This window comes from Elgaria multicarinata, chromosome 10, assembly GCF_023053635.1.
Source record: "Elgaria multicarinata webbii isolate HBS135686 ecotype San Diego chromosome 10, rElgMul1.1.pri, whole genome shotgun sequence".
Lineage (NCBI taxonomy): Eukaryota > Metazoa > Chordata > Lepidosauria > Squamata > Anguidae > Elgaria > Elgaria multicarinata.
Window position 1 is genome coordinate 11222244 of NC_086180.1, and position 18895 is coordinate 11241138.

The 18895-nt window shown below is 45.9% G+C and overlaps 1 protein-coding gene across 1 annotated transcript in view; it reads left to right on the top strand.

Moving 5' to 3' along the window:
* The window catches only part of ADAMTS3 (ADAM metallopeptidase with thrombospondin type 1 motif 3), a 168986-nt gene that overhangs the window by 20086 nt on the left and 130005 nt on the right, over positions 1 to 18895 (top strand). Inside the window, exon 5 of the mRNA XM_063136071.1 lies at positions 12644 to 13050. Within this exon, the coding sequence (XP_062992141.1) occupies positions 12644 to 13050 (407 nt within the window). The remainder of the gene's footprint in view (positions 1 to 12643; positions 13051 to 18895) is intronic.

Here is an 18895-nt window from a genome sequence, read left to right on the forward strand (position 1 = left end):
TCTGGCTAACTAATCTGATGCTATCAGAGTGTTGACGATCTGAACACTACTGGTTATGAATGATCTTGTGTTTCAACCAATGGCAAGAGCTCCAGGCTAGCCCTGAATTGAGAAATCATCTGATCCAATCCTATGTTCACTGCTTAATGTATATAATAAGGGATATGGGATACTCTGGTCCACCTAGAAAACTCCCTCCCCTTACCCTCAAAATGAATATGTGTTGAGGGAAGGATACTCTGTACATGTTCAGGGAACTCTTCTCTTGCCAGGACTGGATAGGCAGAGAAATAAAGCCTGCATGTGCAGAGAAAGATAATGCATGATGTAAGAGACTTGTGGTTGGATCCAAAGTTTCCTTCCACTAAAGGAAGGGGGTCTTTTAATCAGAGAAGGAGTTCTTCCATCAGAGGAAGGGAACCTTTGAATCCAGACCTCTGGTTCCCTGGAATGTATGCTGCTGGCTTCTGAAACGTATTCTGCACCACTAAATATTCAGATTTAAAGGACTTTAAAAGGGCATTAGGAAAGGATTGGTGGTTACTAATGATGGTTAGGTGCTGTCTCCAGGATCAGAGGCACCAGAGGCCTCTGATTACCAGTTCAGGAAAAATAGGGAGGATGACAGCAGTGGGAGAAGGTGATTGTTCTTATGCCTTAATATGAGCCAACAGTATGATGTGGCTGCAAAAAAAAAAAAAAGCAAATGCGTTAATAGAAGTATAGCTCCCAAATCACACGAGGTCCTGGTTCCCCTCTATTTGGCACTGGTGAGGCCTCATCTTGAGTGTTGCGTCCAGTTCTGGGCACCACACTTCAAGAAGGACGCAGACAAGCTGGAGCGTGTTCAGAAGAAGGCAACAGGGATGTTCCGGGGTCTGGAAACAAAGCCCTGTGAGGAGAGCCTGAAAGAACTGGGCATGTGGGTTTGTTGTTGTTTATTCGTTCAGTCGCTTCCGACTCTTCGTGACTTCACGGACCAGCCCACGCCAGAGCTTTCTGTCAGCCGTTGCCACTCCTAGTTCCCCCAAGGTCAAGTCCGTCACCTCCAGAATATCATCCATCCATCTTGCCCTTGGTCGGCCCCTCTTCCTTTTGCCTTCCACTTTCCCTAGCATCAGCCTCTTCTCCAGGGTGTCCTGTCTTCTCATTATGTGGCCAAAGTACTTCAGTTTTGCCTTTAATAGCATTCCCTCAAGTGAGCAGTCTGGCTTTATTTCCTGGCGTATGGACTGGTTGGATCTTCTTGCAGTCCACGGAGTCCTCTAATGCCTTGGGGACAGTTCACTGCTGAGGGTGGTGCTCCAACTTGTAGCCCTCAGTGCTGGCTCCAAGTTTTGGAGAGCCCTTGGACAAGACATGCTCACCCCATGGGCCCCCTCCCTCAGTGAGTTTACTTTCTCACCCCCATTGTCACCAGCTGGTCCTGCTCCTCATCTTCCTCCTCCTCACTGCCATGCCTTGCCTCCTTGACGGGCAGAGAGCCAGTAAGCAAGCAGATAGCAGCATCGCCCCCCCACTCCTTCTCACAACCATCCTTGGCTGGGCCAGAGCAAGAGGCAGGTGAACAAGCAGGATGCAGTGATGAAGAGGACAATTAACTCCAGGGGACTCCTCTCACTGGGCCCATGCTGGGACGTGGGTCCTCAGCAGATGCCCAACTATGCCGACCCTTGACGCCAGTCCTGGTAGCCCCAGGTGGCTCATCATAAGTACTCGGAACTGGGAGCTCTCAGTCCCAGAGCTGGCAGCTCCTGACTCCAAAACAGAGGGACATGTGGGCAGACAAGCTGACAAAATCCCTGTGGGCTTATAGCAAGGCTCTCTTAATTTTCCTACGTGTGTGAAACAGACGTCTCGTTTTCTGCATAACTGGGGGAAGAAGCCTGGCAGAGTTTCTGTAGCATCACCAACTCATACATATTCATTGCTTGCTGGCTGCCAGCCCTACCGTCTCACCGAAAAGGTGGGTCGCCAAGTCAATGAGTCCTTGGAAGTGGAATCTTCAGGGTCTTTGACCCCTTAATGTGCTGGGTTAAACCTCTTCCAGGCAAAGCTTTCCTTCCCGCTACTTCAAAAGGCTGCCTTGGAATCTCTGCGATCTCCTCTTTGACTTTTGGTCTCCAACCCTTCCTCCGCTTGACAGCTCGGCTCCTCAGGTGCTGACTTTCTGAAACATGATGGCCGGAGAGTAGGGCCGTAGCTAGACCTAAGGTTTAACCCAGGATCATCCCAGGTTCGTCCCTGCCTGAGTGCTGGGTGCCCTGTGTGGCACCTAGATGAACAGGTTTGACCCCAGGACAATCCTGGGATAAACCTGAGGTCTAGCTACGGCCTAGGAATGGTCAACGGGTAGCATGTGGATTTAAGAAGGGGACTGGGAAAATTCACAGAGCAGAGATTTGCTCAGAGATTTGGCCTTTAGCATGATAGCTAAGGAGCCCCCACTGTAACGCCAGTTGCTTGGGGACAACTCCAGGACACGTACACTGCGTATCAGAGGGGCTATAGCTTAGTGGTGCAACACATGCATTGTCATAAGAACATAAGAAGAGCCCTGCTGGATCAGACCACGGGTCCATCTAGTCTAGCCCTCTGTTCACACAGGGGCCCACCAGCAACTGATCAGGAACCACAAGCAGGACACGGGCACAACACTGCCCTCCCACCCATGTCCCTCAGCAACTGGTGTATATAGGCTTACTGCCTTTGATACTGGAAGGTTCCCCATTCAATACCAAGTATGTCACTCTACAGCAGTGGTTCTCAACCTGGGGCACTCCAGATGTGTTGGACTGCATCTCCCAGAATGCCCCAGCCAGCAGGCTGGGGCATTCTGGGAGTTGTAGTCCAACACATCTGGAGCGCCCCAGGTTGAGAAAGGCTGCTCTACAGGTTCTTGAGGCAGGGCTCAGAATGGCCTCTCTTCTTGAATCTTTGGAGAGCTACTGCCAATTACAGGAGATAATCCTGGAGTACGTAGACCCACGGCCTGACATGGTATAAGGCAGTTTCAGATGTACGGATCCCATCCCTAAAGCAGTCTCTCTCTCTCTCTTTTTTTTAATCACCCAAGTTAGGGCACAATCCTATGCATATTTAGACAGAAAAAAAAAATCCTACAACTCCCAGCATTCCTCAGCCAACCATGCTGGCTGGGGAATACTGGGAGTTGTAGGACCTTTGCTGTCTAAACGTACATAAGGTTATGCCCTTAATCTTGGTGCAGTAAAACATTTGTTCTCAGTTTGGGTGGGGGAGTGTTCTTTAGTTGCAAGCAGTTCCATACTATCCGTTTTCTCCAGGATAGACTCTAGGATAGTTTGCTTGTTCTCTGAGAGCTTTACTAGAAGTGGGATTTATTGTGCACTCTTGATGCCTTACCCCCAGTTGTTTTTGGGCTCTACCACACTGTGAGCCACCAGTTTCACTTCTGTTTCCACCCCCACCCCCGAGCATTTCCCCATATTATAATTTTTTTACGAACGGGGAAAAAATGGGGTATTATTTCTGAAAGCGCTGTTTGTACTTGTGTATTTGTGCTATTCTGCTATAGCACAGCTCCACCTAGAGGTTATGTAGTGGAAAAACAGGGGGGAAAAACCTCTTTGCTTTGAGGTTGGATCTCAGTTCCGCAACAAAACTGAAAGTAGATTCAGCAATTAACAACCTCGTGTAGAAAAGCTCTTATTCTGAAAAACCAGATGTTGTTCATCACAACCTCTCAATATCCTATTATCATCTTTTATTTCAAGGACTGATTTATCACAAGGGCTTAAAGCTTCCTTCCCCATCTTGGTGTCCTCTATAGGTTATGGCCTAAAACTCACATTATTCCAAAGCATTGGCCATGTTGGCTGGGGATGATGGGAGTTACGTTCCAAATGCATCTGGAGAGCATCACTTTGGGAGAGGCTGGTTTTAACTTTCATGGGAATTGAAGCACAATCCTTTCAGGTATGAAATGGTGATAGCACTAAAGCCACCTTCCCCTTACTGATGCCCTCAAGATTTCTTGGACTACAACTCCCATATTTCCCATCTAGCATGACCAAAGTTCTGGGATGATGGGAGGTGTTGTCCAAACCATCTGGAGAGCACCAGGTTGTGAGAGGTTGCAATTGAGTATTACTGGCTATGGAGATGTAGTAGGTGATATACTCAGAGCCAAACTAAATGTTCTGCCAATAACACATAGTATAGCTATGTGTGATAGTTACCTACTCCTGTGTAAGGCCACATGGCCCCCATTCAGATTTGGACCATTGTGCTCTGAGGGGGAGGTTGATGAATCTCCCCCCCCCATCCCCCCCCCCCCCCCGACAGAGGGCAAATACAAAAAGAAAAAAAGTCTCAATTGACTCTCAGGCCTAATCTACACCAAGCAGGATATTGCACTATGAAAGTGGTATGAAAGCAGTATATAAAAGGCAGGAGCCACACTCCTGCTTTATAGTGATATCGAAGTGCACTGACAACTGTTGGGGCCCATTGACACATACCATAGACAGCTTTCATACCTCTATATCCTGCTTGGTGTGGCACCTGCCTTTTATATACCGCTTTCATACCACTTTCATAGCGCAATATTCTGCTTGGTGTAAATGAGGCCTCAGATTACCGTGGTGCTAATGCAAGTTGGGGGAAAACATTGAATTTGGCCCTATGTGACTATGTGTAAGTGCATCTCTCCAACCCTAGAGGTAGTGTGACCATATCATTTATTTATTTATTTATTTATTTATGACATTTTTATACCGCCCAATAGCTGAAGCTCTCTGGGCGGTTTACAACAGTTTAAAACAGTAAACATTAAAAAAGTATAAAATTTTAAAAAAAAACCACCAGAAACATATGGACAACAATATAAAAACAACATTATCCATTTAAAAACAACAGTTCTGGGGTCTTTTAAAAACAAACTTAGCGTTGTTAAATGCTATTAAATGCCTGGGAGAAGAGAAAAGTCTTGAGCTGGCTCCTGAAAGATAACAGTGTTGGCTCCAGGCGAGCCTCATCGGGGAGATTATTCCACAGTCGGAGGGGGGGGACCACAAAAAAAGGCCCCCTTCCTTGTTGCCATCCCACGAGCTTCCCTCGGAGTAGGCACTCGGAGGAGGACCTTAGATGTTGAGCGCAGTGTACGGGTAGGTTCATGACGGGAGAGGCGTTCCATTGGGTATTGCGTTCCCAAGCCATGTAGGGCTTTATAGGTTAAAACCAGCACCTTGAATTGGGCTTAGAAACGTATAGGCAGCCTATACTATCATCCCACTTAATGAAGATACTTACAACCAAAAGGTTACACAATATTTACTAACAGCCCCAAATTATATAGCATAAATAAAGACACTGAAGTTGTAAGCATGCTGAAGCCCTCGCTCTTCAAGATCCATTCTAGAAAGGAGGTCAGGGCTCCTGCATCTTTAACAGTTGTATAGAAAAGGGAATTTGAGCAGGTGTCATTTGTATGCATGCAGCACCTGGTGAAATTCCCTCTTCACCCCAACAGTTAAAGCTGTAGGAGCCCTGCCCTCTTTTGTATACTGCATGCATACAAATGACACTTGCTGAAATTCCCTTTTCTATACAACTGTTTTAAGACACAGGAGCCCTGTCCTCCTTTCCATATGGTCACCCTACCCAGAGCAAGCTGTCTGCACATCCCATGCTACCTCTATTTTCATTTTCATTGTTAGTATCACTACTCCTACTCCTACTCTGCTTGATGTTTTCAAAAACAGTGGTAAAGGTGGCAGGGCTCTCCTTCATTCTCATGCTGCAGTTGTTGGAGGGAAGTTTGATTTGATTGGACTGGATTTATTCAATATATTTGACTGCACATCAATAAATATTCTCTGGGCCACAAACAATATGAATGCTGTTTTCTTTATGAATCATAATGGAAGTGGTGGTGGTGTGGGAAGAGGCTGGAATGAACATAGGAACACAAGAGGAACTGTGCTGAGTCAGATCAAAGGCCCATCTAGTCCAGCCTTTTGTTGGCACATGGGCCAAACAGATGCCTGTGGGAAGCCCACAAGCATGCCGTGAGGGCAATAGCACAAGAAGTTGCCTTCCGGTTTGTATGGCGCCTTGAAGATGCATGATCCCCACTGAGCAGGGCAGAGCTAGTATATAAATTATCATTTTCCCTTCTTGCTTGGCTGCAGTCTCTAGCCTGGTTCACATGTAACGACAACTCAGAGTACGGGTTGAGTGTGGGGCCTTGCTAGACGAGGCCTTAGCGCGCCTTGAGAGCCGGTTTCCCTGCTGTGCGTCCACATGACGCACAGGGGAATCCGGCCCCAGGCTGCACTGAAGCCTCCTCTAACGCGCCATAAGCGAAGTCGCTTATGCCGCGCCTTTTCCGCAGCTCTGGCCTGAGGCCGGAGCTGCAGAACGTCTAGAGACTTCCGTGGCTTTTTGCGGCTACTCGCTTACTCGCGAGTAGCCGTAAAAAGCCGCGGACTGGGCACGGCACCGGGGCGGGGGGGGGGGAAAGGCCAGACCCGGCAGGAGGGGGGAGAGCAGGCATTGGGGATGGCAAGGGGGGAGGGCAGGTGAGAGAGAGAGTGGCGGGCGCCGCTGCCCGGGCAATGCCCGGCGTGGAGGGGGGGGTGCCGCCACCCGGGGAAGCGGCAGGCGCTGCCGCCCGGGCAAGGCCGGGGACAGGGAGGGCGGATGGCACAGGCATCAGGGATGGGGGGGGCTGGGGGGATGTCTTGGGGGGGGCTTAGTTTTTTTAAAAAAGGACTTACCTGGTCCGGAGTCTTCGGGCCGCACGTGGCCCCTTTAAACTTAAAAAAAAAATGGCGGACGCTGCAGGGATCCCGATGTCCCTGCGCGTCCCGCGTCTGGAAGCCGGGGTGGCGCGCGCTAACGTCAGCGCATCGTCGCCCCGCCTCCCTGCCGGCTTATCCCGGCAGGTCTAGCAAAGCCCTGGGTTGTCATTGAATTGTAGCTTGTCATTATGTGTGAACCCTGCACTATGCTTTAATTATGGGTTGTTAACCATGAACAACCCAAGAAGAGAACCCATGACTTGCTGTTGGGTCATGAACTCTGGGTTGTTTGTGGTCAACAACCCATAGTTAAACCGTAGTGCAGGGTTTGCACATAATGACAACCCACAATTCAATGAAAACCCATACTCAACCTATACTCTGGGTTGTGGTTATGTGTGAACTAGGTCACTGTCTAATGGTACATCTGCCTCTCTCTCCCTCTCTTTCTCTTGGATGTGGCATGTAATAATGTCCTGCTTATATCTGTGCACAAACGCTCCATATGTGTGAAGCCCTTACTGATAGGTGGTTCATTTAGTGCCATCACTATGAGTGGCATTGCACAACTTGCAAGAGGACAGGTCTCTGCCCCAAGTACCTTGCATTCATCAAATGTACTTTTATGCCTGGCCATCCAGGGGTGCTGGGAGAAAGGTTGTAATTTGTATGGCAATCTATACTTCCAAATCCCTGCACCCTATCCCAGACCAGTGTCTAGAGAATAGAGCAGCCTGAAAAAAGAAAAAGAAACAAAGAAAAGAGAAATTGAGAATTTGGCCATCCCAGGTCTAGAATATAGGCAGTGAATTATGGAACTGCATTTTCTTTCATGCTCGTGTATAATTTAAGGCACAGAGAAATTCCGATACATCATTATTTGACATCTTGCTAACAATAAAATATATATTTTTAGCTGTTGCGGCTAGGGGGAAAGAAATTCATGGGAGTGTGGATCGTACTTTGTGCTGCAAAGTCCTCTTGGCTCAGAGCTCTTGAATCGCTCTTCTAGAATTCCGCACAGCATCCAACCGGGAAGGTGACAGAATACTGATAACGCTGACGAGTTTCTGACAAGCGCTTGGCTTCTTTCTAACTCTGGCCAAATGACACAGCCCTGCTGCTGTTGTTTGACTGCAGGCAGGAGCTGGACATTCTGGGGGTGAGGAAAGGGTCTGCCTTCAGCTCTAAACCAACTGGAGAATCTTGAACGGCCCCTTGGGAGCCCCTTGCTGACCAAAGAGGAAAATACACTACTGCGTCTCTTAGATTCAATACAGTGTTCCCCAACCTTGTGCCAAGACTAAAACTAGCCATCCTGGCAAGGAATGATGGGAGTTGCAGTCCAGGAGATCTGGAGGGCGCCAAATTGGAGAAGGTTGATTTAGTGGTGCTTGGGGGTTTATTTGTTTCTTGAGTAAGCCTCCAGTTCAATCCTAAACATGTTTATTTAGGAGTAAATCTCACCAATTTCAATGGGACGTACTCCAAAGAAAGTGTTATAGGAGTGAAGATTTAGGCCTTAGCTAGACCTAAGGTTTATCCCGGGATCGTCCCAGGGTCATCCCTGCCTGCTCCCGGGATATCCTGTGTGTCATTTACATGAACAGGGATGACCCCGGGACAATCCCGGGATAAACCTTAGGTCTAGCTAAGGCCTTAGTTCAACCTTCTCCAGCCTGGAACCCTCTGAGTGTTTTGGAATTCTACTACCATCAACCACAGCCAGCAAGGCCAGTGGCCAGGGAGGCTGGGACTTGTAGTCCCAAACATCTGGAGAGTCCTAGGTTGGGAAAGGCTGCCATAGACTTTTAATCATGGCAGTATGAAGGTGGACAGCTATTTAATCTAGTCCAGTACTCTCCCATAACCACAGACCCATTGCCGTCAAAGCTGCAGAACACCTGGGTTTTATAGAATCTGTGACATCTCAGTACTGCTCAAATGCAAGCTGAGAAGGTACTTCTGCAGCAGCCTTTCACAAGCTGGTGTCCTCCAGAAGGTTGGGATTGGAAGTCCCATGTTTCCCAGCCAACATGGTCAAAAGTCTGAGATGGTAGGACCTGTAATCCAAAACATTTGTGGGGGACTAGGTTGGAAAATGGTGTGCGAACCAAGCTGGGCTTCACAATGGAATTGCAGATGCAAGAAATGCAAATCAAATAATAACTATAACAGGCTAATACCCATCTTTTTGGTGGTCCAGTGTAGTCAATACTATGTGTTGCACAGAAAACACGTATTGCATGTTGTTTGTAGTTTTAGGCTGCAATCCTAATCACACTTACATGAAAGCAAGCTCCACTTAACTCAGTGGGACTTACTTCTGAGTAAACATGCATAGGATTGAATTTTAATGTCTAACTCTGTCAATATTCAAGTTTCCAAATTATGGTTAATTTCTTTGTTTGTTTCTTTCCTATTTGAAGTATATTTTTTTCAAATAAACATGCAAAGAAAGCAAAAGCAATGGACCACAAGCTGCAATTACCTTTAACTAGACAGTGACCTAGTTCACACATAACCACAACCCAGAGTATAGGTTGAGTATGGGTTTTCATTGAATTGTGGGTTGTCATTATGTGCAAACCCTGCACTACGGTTTAACTATGGGTTGTTGACCACAAACAACCCAAAGTTCATGACCCAACTGCAAGTCATGGGTTCTCTTCTTGGGTTGTTCATGGTTAACAACCCATAATTAAACCATAGTAAATGAGATCAACTTGTGTGGTCTAGAAGAATTGATGTCCTGATTTTTAATTTTATTTTTTTGTCCCCTCTGGGAATCCTGCTAAATATACTTTTCTCCCTCTTCTTTCTCTTCACCCTTTTACAAATGCCTCCCTTTTACCTAATTATGTGTTTTAGAATGCTTCCTGTAAGGATAGGATGTGCTTTTTTTGCAATATGACCATTTTGCCACTGTAGCACAAATTTTGAGACCGGGAGGGAGGGGAATAAAATGAGGACAATTTGAAATTCCTTATGCTGCAGTCTGCAGCATTGACCTGGTTGTTCCTTTGGAATCAATGGTTTCTTCCAAGTTTTCAGATGTATGTATAAGCATCCACATTCTATTATTATAGGTCCCTTCCAACTCTACTATTCTATGATTCTATGATTCTGTGATTAGTATTATCATTACTATTATCTTTATCGTTATTATTGACTGTTCGAAGAGCTTCAAATTAGCCACAGCAAAAAGATCTTGATAATTGGGGTGTGTGCATGCGAGATGAAGACGCAAAAGATCCTTTCCCACTGCCAACGGATGGAATTCCAGAGTCTACCATAGATGGTAGACTCTGGAAAAAAAGGCTGAAGGAAGTCAACTGAGAAGTTTGGATGTCTTCAGTGTTTAAGCATGTCCCATTTAATTTTAATAGCTTTTGAATACTTAAAATATATATATAGCCTCTCCTTCCAGTCCTGCATTACAGATCTTGGAAAAGACTGCTGACTGCACACAACCTTCTTTGTGTTGTCTCTTCTTCTTCCTCCTTCTCCTCCTCCTTATTCCCTCTTCTTCTTCTTCTTCTTCTTCTTCTTCTTCTTCTTCTTCTTCTTCTTCTTCTTCTTCTTCTCCTTCTCCTTCCTTCTTTCTTTCTTTCTTTCTTTCTTTCTTTCTTCTTTCTTCTTCAAAAAGCTATTTCCCATTGAAGGTTAAACATGAAGGGGGAACGGATCACCATCCCAAGGCAGAAAGAGTGTACGGGATTGAAGACTTAGGGCTCATCTAAACCAAGCAGGATATTCCACTATGAAAGCAGTATGAAAGTGCTATATAAAAGGCAGGAGCCACACGACTGCTTTATAGTGGTAATGAAGTCCACTGACAACTGTTGGGGCCCAGGACACATCTACACCAAGCAGGATATAGCACTATGAAAGTGTTATGAAAGTGGTTTATGGTATGTGTCAATGGGCCCCAACAGTTGTCAGTGCACTTCAATACCACTATAAAGCAATAATGTGGCTCCTGAATTTTATACAGTATACTGCTTTCATACCACTTTCATAGTGGAATATCTGCTTGGTGTAGAGCCCCTAGTCCAACCCTCTCCAGCCTGGAGCAGTGTGAAGGTGGCCCCATCTCAGGCCCAACTGGGATCCCAATCCAGCTCATTGGGCTTCCTCAACTGGCCCCACCCTCTTCCCTTGGCCCCACCCCTTTCCCCTCACTGCTTTTTGTTGAGGGGGGGGGGGTTTCCTGGCTTTTCCATAGTTTTTCCCCATCCAGGAAGGCTGAACTGCCTTTCCCAAGGCTTACTTACTGGCAGTAAGAGTTTTAAGTTGAAATGTGTTGGTGTTTTTGCTCCTGACATTTTGCCTTCAGCCCATCAGTGGAATGTGGCCCCTGAGATTCTGTCCAAAATGGAATGTGACCCTTGGGCTGAAAGAGGGTTCAACACCCCTCTTCTAAGGTAAATGTTTGTATGGGGCCTTCCCATCCTCTTAGTCCAGTGTTTGGGGCTACAGAGGGGCTTACATTGCAGGAAGCCCCATTGACCTCACTAGGACTTACTTATGAGTAGACATGTAGAGATTGAAAGAACTGGGCATGTTTAGCCTGGAGAAGAGAAGATGGAGGGGAGACATGATAGCACTCTTCAAATACTTAAAAGGTTGTCACACAGAGGAGGGCCAGGATCTCTTCTCGATCCTCCCAGAGTGCAGGACACGGAATAATGGGCTCAAGTTACAGGAAGCCAGATTCCAGCTGGACATCAGGAAAAACTTCCTGACTGTTAGAGCAGTATGACAATGGAATCAGTTACCTAGGGAGGTTGTGGGCTCTCCCACACTAGAGGCCTTCAAGAGGCAGCTGGACAAGCATCTGTCAGGGATGCTTTAGGGTGGATTCCTGCATTGAGCAGGGGGTTGGACTCGATGGCCTTGTAGGCCCCTTCCAACTCTGCTATTCTATGATTCTATGATTCTATAACTGTGCTCTTAATTCTATTCAGTGGTGCCCAGTCAGATGCATGGCAGCTTGAATGAACTGCCTCTCTTGAAAAAGTGTTGTGTCTGTAGTGATGTGCTGAATGTGCAGTGTTTGATCTAAGATGCAAGGGGCTAAACCAGGAAGAAGGATGTGCTCTACCAATGTAGGGTGACCCTATGAAAAGGAGGACAGGGCTCCTGTATCTTTAACAGTTGTATTTAAAAGGGAATTTCAGCAGGTGTATGCATGCAGCATCTGGTGAAATCCCCTCTTCATCGCAACAGTTAAAGCTGCAGGAGTCCTGCCCACTTTTGTATCTGGTCACTCTAGCACAGCTCCTGCAGCTTTATTAGATTGTAAGCCTATGCGGCAGGGCCTTGCTATTTACTGTTTTACTCTGTACAGCACCATGTACATTGATGGTGCTATATAAATAAATAAATAATTAATAATAATAATAATAATAATAATAATAATAATAATAATAATAATAATTTAACTGTTGTGATGAAGAGGAAGTGTCACCAGGTTCTCCATATAAACAAATGACACCTGCTGAAATTCCCTTTTCTATACAACTGTTAAAGATACAGGAGTCCTGTCCTCCTCTTCATATGGTCACCCTAGGATTTTATTTATTCATTTATTTATTGCATTTTTATACCGTCCAATAGCCGAAGCTCCCTGGGCAGTTAGACGAAGTCATGGAGGATAGAGTTATCAATAGCTACTAGCCATGATGGAGCAGTGTACCTCTAAATGAGAATTGTCCTACTTGTGAGCTTCCTAAAAGCATCTAGTTAGCCAGCAGGGCCCTTCTTAAGATATGCTAAAGAATGGATATATTTACTCCATTTGTCTCTGAGATATTTAAAATATATATGCTTTGCTCCCCCTTCGTTTTAAACAGGAACATCCAAAAACAAACTAAAGCACTATGTCCTAGCAACCCCAGTCAGCACCAGCGCAGATGGAAGTTTCATCTCCAACGTTGTTTCCGCAAGCCATCCGAGAAGATCCATAAGAGACGTCTCGCCAAGCCCCAAACGACTCTATTTTAATGTGTCTGCGTTTGGGAGGGAATTCCAACTCCGACTGAGGCCGAACACTCGCCTAATAGCTCCAGGAGCAGTGGTGGAGTGGTACGAAGATTCTGTGGAAACCAGTAATGTAACTGATGGTGTTAGCGTGGGTCGGACGGAGGCCGTCACGGAAAAGATATGGAAAAAGGAATCGCTGTGGACCAGCTGTGCTTACGTTGGAGATCTTGTGGATATCCCAGGAGCTTCTGTCGCTGTTAGCAACTGTGATGGTCTGGTAAGATATATTCTATAGCAGATATTCTCTCTCTCTTCCCGTTTCTGTCTCGTCTACTGATAAGAATTCATTGGCAGGAATACTACTTGTCCAATCATTTCTGCTTCGAAATCTATTAGAGGTATTTAATTATTTGGCTAGTAAAAATGAATTGGAGATGTAGGCAGTGGAGATTAGGACCTCCTCTTCTCCCCACCTTCTTCCAAGGAGCTCAGAGCCAATTTCTCTCTCTCTCTCTTAGGCCGTTTCTACACCTGTCTTTTCCCCCGGGATCGTCCTGGGATCATCCCTGTGCATCCAAATGGATCCCTGGAGCAGGCAGGGATGATCCCTCCATTTTCCAGGGATAATCCTTAGGTGTAGAAAGGGCCTTGGTTTCCATCAGCAGCAGAACTACGTTATGGGAGCTGGCAATTCATTCTGAACGTACCATTATGCTTCTACTGCAGTGCACTATGAGAGGTGTCCTTTTGATTTCATATCTTCTGTTGCGCCAGGATGGTAAGCTTCTCCCTTGTTTGGTTTAGGTCCATGGTCTGTCTGGTCTCTTAGAAGAGGTTCTTTTTCACAAAAGGAGATGTCAGCGGGTGGGTATTGAGAAACCTAGGGTGACTACAACAAGCCATCTCTGCAAATGTCGTAGGCCATAGCTAGATGAGGCTTTATCCCAGGGTGATCCCCGGGATCGTCCCTGTGCGCTCACATGACACACAGGGGATCCCAGGATCAGGGAGGGATCATCCTTCCCTTGCCCTGGGATATAGCCCTCCCCTTTGGCCCTGGTTTTTCCACGGTCCTGGGCTGAGCCTGAGACCGTGGAACGTGTGGCTGGATGCTGTGGGTTGACCTGGCTACACACAATTCCTCGAGAGGAGCCGGGAGCCGCGCATGGGGCACAGCGCTCCTCAGGAGCACTGCACTCATCAGGGATAGGGTGGGGGGAGTGGGGAAAGTAATTTAAATTTTAAAAAGTACTTACCTTTTGCGCATGAGCGTTCGTGTGCTGCTGGCCCTTTAATCCCCCCCCAAAAAATGGCGGGCACGACGCTTCTCCTTCTGAGGTCATCACGCGTTGCATGTAAACGGAGGAGGGATCTCGCGTTAAACACAACGCGAGATCTTCCCTCCTCCGTCGCGAGATAACGTGTAGGTCTAGCTAAAGACATAGTGAAGGTGAAAGAGAGAAGTTTAAAGGACTTACAATGGATAGTTTAAGATGAGCATTTATATCCTGCATTGGACCCAGCAAATTTGTCCCAACTACTATATAGTAACTACTATATATACATGACTGTATTGCTTCTTTGAAAGGGGACAACCGTTGATCATTTCAGTTTGGAGTGGAAATGATTCCTTGTTAATATTTTCTGTATAATCTTTGGAAGGATTCCATTTTTCTCAGCCTTCAATCCCTCTTGCAAGGACACACATAGACATAGAGTGTGACCCTTGCTGGTGTGTAGACGTGGGTCACATTCCATCTGGAAGTTCTCCTGTACAAATCTCATTGACGTGAATCCATTGAGCTCTGCAAGATCTCAATGGATCCCACCCAATATATTTTTTAATCTGCCCTGTAATTTCTGCCTTCGCAAAGTGGTGCCTTCGAGATGTTTTGGACTACAACTTCCAGAGTTCTTGACCTTTAGCCATACTGGCTTGGGCTGATGGAACACTAAAACATCTGGAAGACACCAGGCTGGGGAAAGCTGATGTAACTAAAGGACAAGGATGGAGAAGTGATATTTTAGACAAAGTCAATCAAATTACGTAACTGCTTTTCTTTTAAAAATAAAATATTTCTTTTTGAGGGGACCCTAATTTCCAAGCCACTAACTGCTTGTTCAGAAGAAGATGCATTTTCAGGAGGGAACTTGCTCCCTCACAGGCTCATTGTAAATCTTGACCTGCGCTCTGACTTCATCACTTATCTGTGTTTGAAGGTGCTTGCGTTGAACAAAGAGACACTTTAAAACAACAAATGAGATTGAACCAGATTTGGATTAAGGGTTACAGTCAGTGGAACTGACTGACGTGTGGGTGTGGAGGAGAGATCTCTGTGTGATCTAATACTCTGCATGGAGTCTTTGGGCAGCCTTGTGATATCTTTGACAAATAGCATAGAGTTTTAACTGTGACAAAAGGGAGCAATGAGTTTCTCCGTGAGCCCCTGCCAAAGGAAGTGAGGCAGGTGGCTACCAGGAGGAGGGCCTTCTCTGCTGTGGCACCCCAGATGTGGAATGAGCTCCCTAAGGAGGTTCGCTTGGCACCTACATTATATGCCTTTAGACGCCAGGTTATTCTCCCAACATTTTAACAGTCTATAAATAAATTTTAACTCGGTGTTTTAAATTTGTAATTTTGCATTGCTGCTGTTTTGATCTGGTTGAGTTTTTATATTGTATTTTATATTATGGTTTTATACTGTTGTTTTATACTTTGAATGGTTTTAATTTTTGTGAACCGCCCAGAGAGCTCCGGCTATTGGGCGGTATAGAAATGCAATAATAAATAAATAAATAAATAAATAAATGAGCTCCCTCTGTGGGCCCCTGTGATTGGAAGTAACAAGGGATTCCCCATTGGGAGGATGAGCGATGCAAAGGAGAATCCCTTTGTTACCTCTCATCGCAGATAGGATGGAAGAAGGAGGTTCCTTTCGGGGAGCGGTGGCTGTGTAATGGGACAGTGCTTGCAGGAAGACATACACAAGGGTGGGACCTGGCCAGCTCTGCTTTACCTGCTCCTCACCCTATGAGAGAAGGTGTGAGCAAGTGAAGCCACCACGACCAATGGTCCTTCCCCTCTGTGCAGCAAAGTTGTATAAATGTTCATGTGGACTTAAAAACACACACACCAACTAAGCCCTAAATTGACATGAAACAGGATGAAATGAACTTAAGGCTGGAAAAATGAGAAACTGAGAGAAACCAAAATGGATAGATTTGGCCATTCCAAGTCCATAGTTTGGTTGAAAACCATAGATTGTTGGAAACCTGATCGCTTACTGAAAGAACACACATCTTGCATGCAGGAGATCCGAAGTTGAGTCCTGGCATCCCCAGGCAGTCCTGGAAAAGTTCCCTGCCACAGACCGTGCTGCCAGTCAGTGTATAGACATATTGTGCTTGATTCATAGGGTGACCATATGAAAAGGAGGACAGGGCTCCTGTATCTTTAACAGCTGCATAGAGAAGGGAATTTCAGCAAGTGTCATTTGTATATATGGAGAACCTGGTGAAATTCCCTCTTCATCACCACAGTTAAAGCTGCAGGAGCTATATTAGAGTGACCAGATTTAAAAGAGGGCAGGGCACCTGTAGCTTTAACTGTGGTGATGAAGAGGAAATTTCACCAGGTTCTCCATATATATACAAATGACAACTGCTGAAATTCTTTTTTCAATACAACTGTTAAAGATACAGGAGTCCTGTCCTCCTTTTCACATGGCCACCCTATGCTTGATGGACTGATGGTCTGACTCAGTATAAGGGAAATACTCAAGAAAGGGAGGTGCTACATGTTGATTGGACCAAAGAGTTAGCTGGAGGGGGTCTGCTGTTACTAGTAAGAGAACTGGACTCCTCCTTGTATCTAGTCAAGAGGGCAGGGCTCCCACAGCTTTAACTGTGGAGATGAAAAGGGAAGTTCACTAGGTGCTGCAGATATACAAAGGACACCTGCTGAAATTTCCTTTTCTATATGACTGTTAAAGATACAGGAGCCCTGTCCTCCTTTCCGTAGGGTCACCCTAGAATCATAGAATCATAGAATAGCAGAGTTGGAAGGGGCCTACAAGGCCATCGAGTCCAACCCCCTGCTCAATGCAGGAATCCACCCTAAAGCATCCCTGACAGATGGTTGTCCAGCTGCCTCTATACATCACCTATACATCACCTATACTTTTTTGAGTGAGAAAGAGGCAAAATGAGCATCAGGAGAGGCTCAACATGTGTGAAAATCACTTATTTACCAATCCCTACCTTTCAGGCCTTGAGTCTTAAAGTTGTATGTGTGTGTGTGTGTTTCTTTCTTGGATTTTGCATATGCAGAATGACAGCTGTGGACGCTGAACGAGGAATCTAATTCCTTGCCTCTCTGGGTCAGCCTTGTTATCTTGGCAACCTGAATTGATCCTACCAATCAAGCTCTTTTTTCTGTAGGTGGATGTTGCTGGACAGCAGCCGCACATTCTAGCTCCAGAAACGCCGGGCGTTTCCAAGCCTTGTGTTGCAACCGGCAGAATGCTTTGCAAGGCCAGCTTGAGCTCTTGTTGATATATAAAAAGTTTCTTAAACCAAATGGTGCTGCTGTCACTGGAGGTTGTACATGTGCTCCTTCGTTGCTTGAGCAATACCTTGGAATGAGAAAGTTGACCCTTGGCGGGGAAAGAACATTTGGGAATCTCATAATGTCGAAAAACCAGCCCGGACTTAAACAAGACATAAAACAGAGGGCAGATGAGGTGATGGGAGAGAGAATTAGGGTCAAACAACAGGCAGTAGCAGCAAAAGAAAGGAGCCAGAGAAGGCTAAAGTTAGCCAAATGGATCTGGAATGATGGAAGTGCAGACAATCAGTTAATTAATCTGTATGTTTATATATGTCATATTTTTGAGCACGGAGTTGGCTTTCAAGGGCCAATCATGAGATTTACATCCAGCAATGTGTGAGATTTTGCTCCCTTTGGTGGTGTAGCAATTCGTAGAATCATAGAATAGTAGAGTTGGTAGGGCTGATAAGGCCATCAAGTCCAAGCCTGTTCAATGCAGGAACACCTGACAGATTTATTTATTTATTTATTTATTTATTATATTTTTATACCACCCAATAGCCGAAGCTCTCTGGGCGGTTCACAAAAATTAAAACCATAATAAAACAACCAACATGTTAAAAGCACAATTACAAAATACAGTATAAAAAGCACAACCAGGATAAAACCACGCAGCAAAATTAATATGATTAAAATACAGAGTTAGAACAGTAAAATTAAAATTTAAGTTAAAATTAAGTGTTAAAATACTGAGTGAATAAAAAGGTCTTCAGCTGGCGACAAAAGGAGTACAGTGTAGGCGCCAGGCGGACCTCTCTGGGGAGCTCATTTCACAACCGGGGTGCCACAGCAGAGAAAGCCCTCCTCCTAGTAGCCACCTGCCTCGCTTCCTTTGGCAGGGGCTCATGGAGAAGGGCCCCTGTAGATGATCTTATGGTCCGGGCAGGTACATACGGGAGGAGGCGTTCCTTCAAATAACCTGGGCCCAAACCGTTTAGGGCTTTAAATGTCAATACCAGCACTTTGAATCGGGCCTGGACTTGGACTGGCAGCCAATGAAGTTGTAAAAGGACTGGCGTAACGTGAACTCGCCAGCCAGTCCCTGTTAGTAAATGGGCTGCCCTGTTTTGTACCAGCTGAAGCTTCCGGACCGTTTTCAAAGGCAGCCCCACGTATAACGCATTGCAGTAATCCAAACAAGAGGTTATCAGAGCATGGATAACTGTAGCTAGGCTATCTCTGTCCAGATAAGGGCGTAGTTGGTATATCAGCCTAAGCTGATAAAAGGTGCTCTTTGCCACTGAGTTCACCTGTACCTCAAGTGACAGTTCTGGATCGAAGAGCACCCCCAAACTACGGACCCGATCCTTTAGGGAGAGTGCAACCCCGTCCAGGACAGGGCAAACATCAGATGGCTGTCCAGCTGCCTCTTGAACACCTTTAGTATGGGAGAATCCACGACCTCCCTAGGTCAATGGTCCATTGTCATACTGCTCTAACAGCCAGGAAGTTTTTCCTGATGTCCAGCCAGAATCTAGCTTCTTGTAACTTGAGCCCATTTTTCCATGTCCTG